This window comes from Impatiens glandulifera, unplaced genomic scaffold, assembly GCF_907164915.1.
Source record: "Impatiens glandulifera unplaced genomic scaffold, dImpGla2.1, whole genome shotgun sequence".
NCBI classification, from domain to species: domain Eukaryota; kingdom Viridiplantae; phylum Streptophyta; class Magnoliopsida; order Ericales; family Balsaminaceae; genus Impatiens; species Impatiens glandulifera.
The window spans coordinates 148,731-151,381 of NW_025919040.1; the positions used below are offsets into that span (position 1 = coordinate 148,731).

General features: G+C 27.9%; 1 protein-coding gene across 1 annotated transcript; it reads right to left on the minus strand.

Moving 5' to 3' along the window:
- Positions 1-1,505: 1,505 nt before the first annotated feature.
- On the minus strand, positions 1,506-2,194 carry LOC124917359 (protein STRICTOSIDINE SYNTHASE-LIKE 10-like). Its single transcript, XM_047457811.1, has one exon. It carries the CDS (start codon positions 2,192-2,194, stop codon positions 1,595-1,597), a length of 600 nt encoding a protein of 199 aa, XP_047313767.1. The 3' UTR covers positions 1,506-1,594.
- Between the last annotated feature and the right edge of the window lie 457 nt (positions 2,195-2,651).

Consider the following 2,651-nt stretch of genomic DNA (forward strand, 5'->3'; position numbering starts at 1 on the left):
TATTCGGTGCATTTTCCGCTTATACCTCCTATTTTCGATATTATATGATGAATTATAAGTTTTTCTTTTCGATAGTATCAATACAACAGTTGAGCGGGTGGTAAGAAGAGCCCAATCAATGTTGAGCCCATAGCATCATTTTCTCAATTGGAGTATGCAAAATTAATAGATAAATATGTATAAGTTGTCTCATTTGTATTGTATTTGAAGCATTCTTAACAATAAAAAAAACTGTAATATCCTAATAATACTATATTGTCGTTAATTAAAATATTTAATAACTATATTAGATACTATATAGTCATATATATTAAATAAGTTTATATTTAAATAGTCAAAATATTTTAAAAAATCATTATATTTAAAGGGAAAATGAGTTTAGATAAACAGGAGCTTCTTACAATATATATAATATTAGACCAATTATTACTATAAATCATTATCTTTCATTCTATAATTTTAGATGAATTAATCAATGGAATATAGGATCAATAAACTCAAAATCATATTAGAAGTTATCATGTTAAATAAGATGTTATAAATAATATAATAAAGTATAAAATTATTAAAACAAAATAACATTAATAATGTACATAAGAAACTCAAAATCATATTAAAATTTATCATGTTAAATAAGAAGATGTTATAAATAATATAATAAAGTATAAAATTATTAAAACAAAATAACATTAATAATGTACACAAAAAATACTCAAAATCATATTAAAAGTTATCAGGTTAAATAAGTTCTTGTTTGATATTTGATTATTGGAATAAAATTAATCAAATATTTATTTTAAAACTCAATAATTTAATCATATATCTAATCAATCATTTTATAAATTTAAATATCAAAATTACCCTCTACTTAAATATTTTATTTTATATTAATAAAAACTAATATTAATAAAAGACATATTTAATTAGGGGTATTTTGGTCATAAATTTTAAAACTGATTTTTCTTCTAATTTTATCGAATTTTTAAGGAAAACCCCAAATGAAACAAAAAAATCCAATTCATCAAACGAGCCAAAAAGATGTTTATAAATAATATAATAAAGTATAAAATTATTAAAATTAAATAATATTTGTAATTTATATAAAAGAAACTCAAAATCATATTAAATGTTATGAGATTAAATAAGAAAGAGTTAATGGTTCTAAATCTGAATAATGAGTTTGGAATAAGGTGATAAACTAATCTATTTCACAAGTTTCATTTCTTATTTTTTTAAAATATTTTGAACAATTAAATAATTTAGATTCCAAACTTCTTAAACACCTTAGATTGTAGTGGGTTGTTATAAGTTTTATGATATAATCCTCTCTTTTAATCTAATGTTAAAAAAAAATATCGATATCTCCAACCTCCCAGAGGTCCTGATTTGAGCATATCACTATGTCAGCAAACTTACCCGCCTTTTAGATTGGTTGAGTATCGAAACTAGCATTCTTAAAAACAAACAAAAAAATCTTATGATATAATAAAATTTGCAAAGAAAGTATACACTTGAAAAGGACATGATTTATGAGCAAATATAAGTGTTGTGTACATTTGTTATTAATCTAGCTAGTTTTAGAAAAAGAAAAACTTTACTCATGAAGTCTTTTTTGTATAGCAACAAAGGGCATCTTAATAGACCCAAAAAACAAAACCCCATGTCCATCATCATTTGTCTTTTCCATTACTTCACTCACAAACTTCAACCCTTTATCTTCCCATTCCTCCAATATCTCCCCATTCTCACTTACCCTAATTCCCAACCCAACACTTCTCCATGAAGAAACATATGAGTAAATCCTCGTACTATCAACAGGAAGCATTGCTATAGTTTTCCCTATCCATGGATGAGATAGAATCCATTTCAAAACCCATGTTCTCCTACCGTGAATACCCACCCAAAATCCTCCACCCTTCTCTTTTGCTCTTCTTTTTATATTGTCTGGAAACCCACGAAACTCGGCGAACACGTCCACCGTGCCGGACTTTGGTGTCCGAAGCCAGAGTCTTAGGATCTTACCGGTGGTCGATTCTGACACTAAGACGAAGTCGCCATGCTCACTTAAGGCGACGCCGTTTGGGAATGAGAGATTTGAGAGGAGGACTGAAACTTGTTTGGTTTTTGGGTCGTATTTCATTAGAGATCCGGTTTTGTCGCCACTCACTATGGATGGGATGTAATTCCTAACCATTATAAAAAAAATCAATTAAAATAAGGCTATCATTAGAATGTTTGGTATATTTAATAATGTAAAATTTAGTTGAATAGTTATCTTTGTGTTGCATTTAACCTAATGAATCGATATAACTTGTTTAGATTTGTTATTTTGGTATACAAGAAATGATAAACTCAACGAAAGCATGGTCCACGAATCCGTCGTGGATTGTCAAGTTGTCTGCATGTCCCGAAAACGTTCATTTTGGGTCCCGAAACCATTCATTTCAGGTCCCGAAATGTTTATTTCTGGGAATTTTTTTTTTTTTCCCAAAATAACCGTTTCGGAACATTATGAAGCTGTTTCGAAACCTAAAATATGACATTTTGAAAAATTTCTCTCTCCTACCCACCCACCTATCATGTTACATTGATTCGTGGATTTAAATTTTCGTTGAGTTTATCATTTATACGCTTAATAAAAACCAGTTACC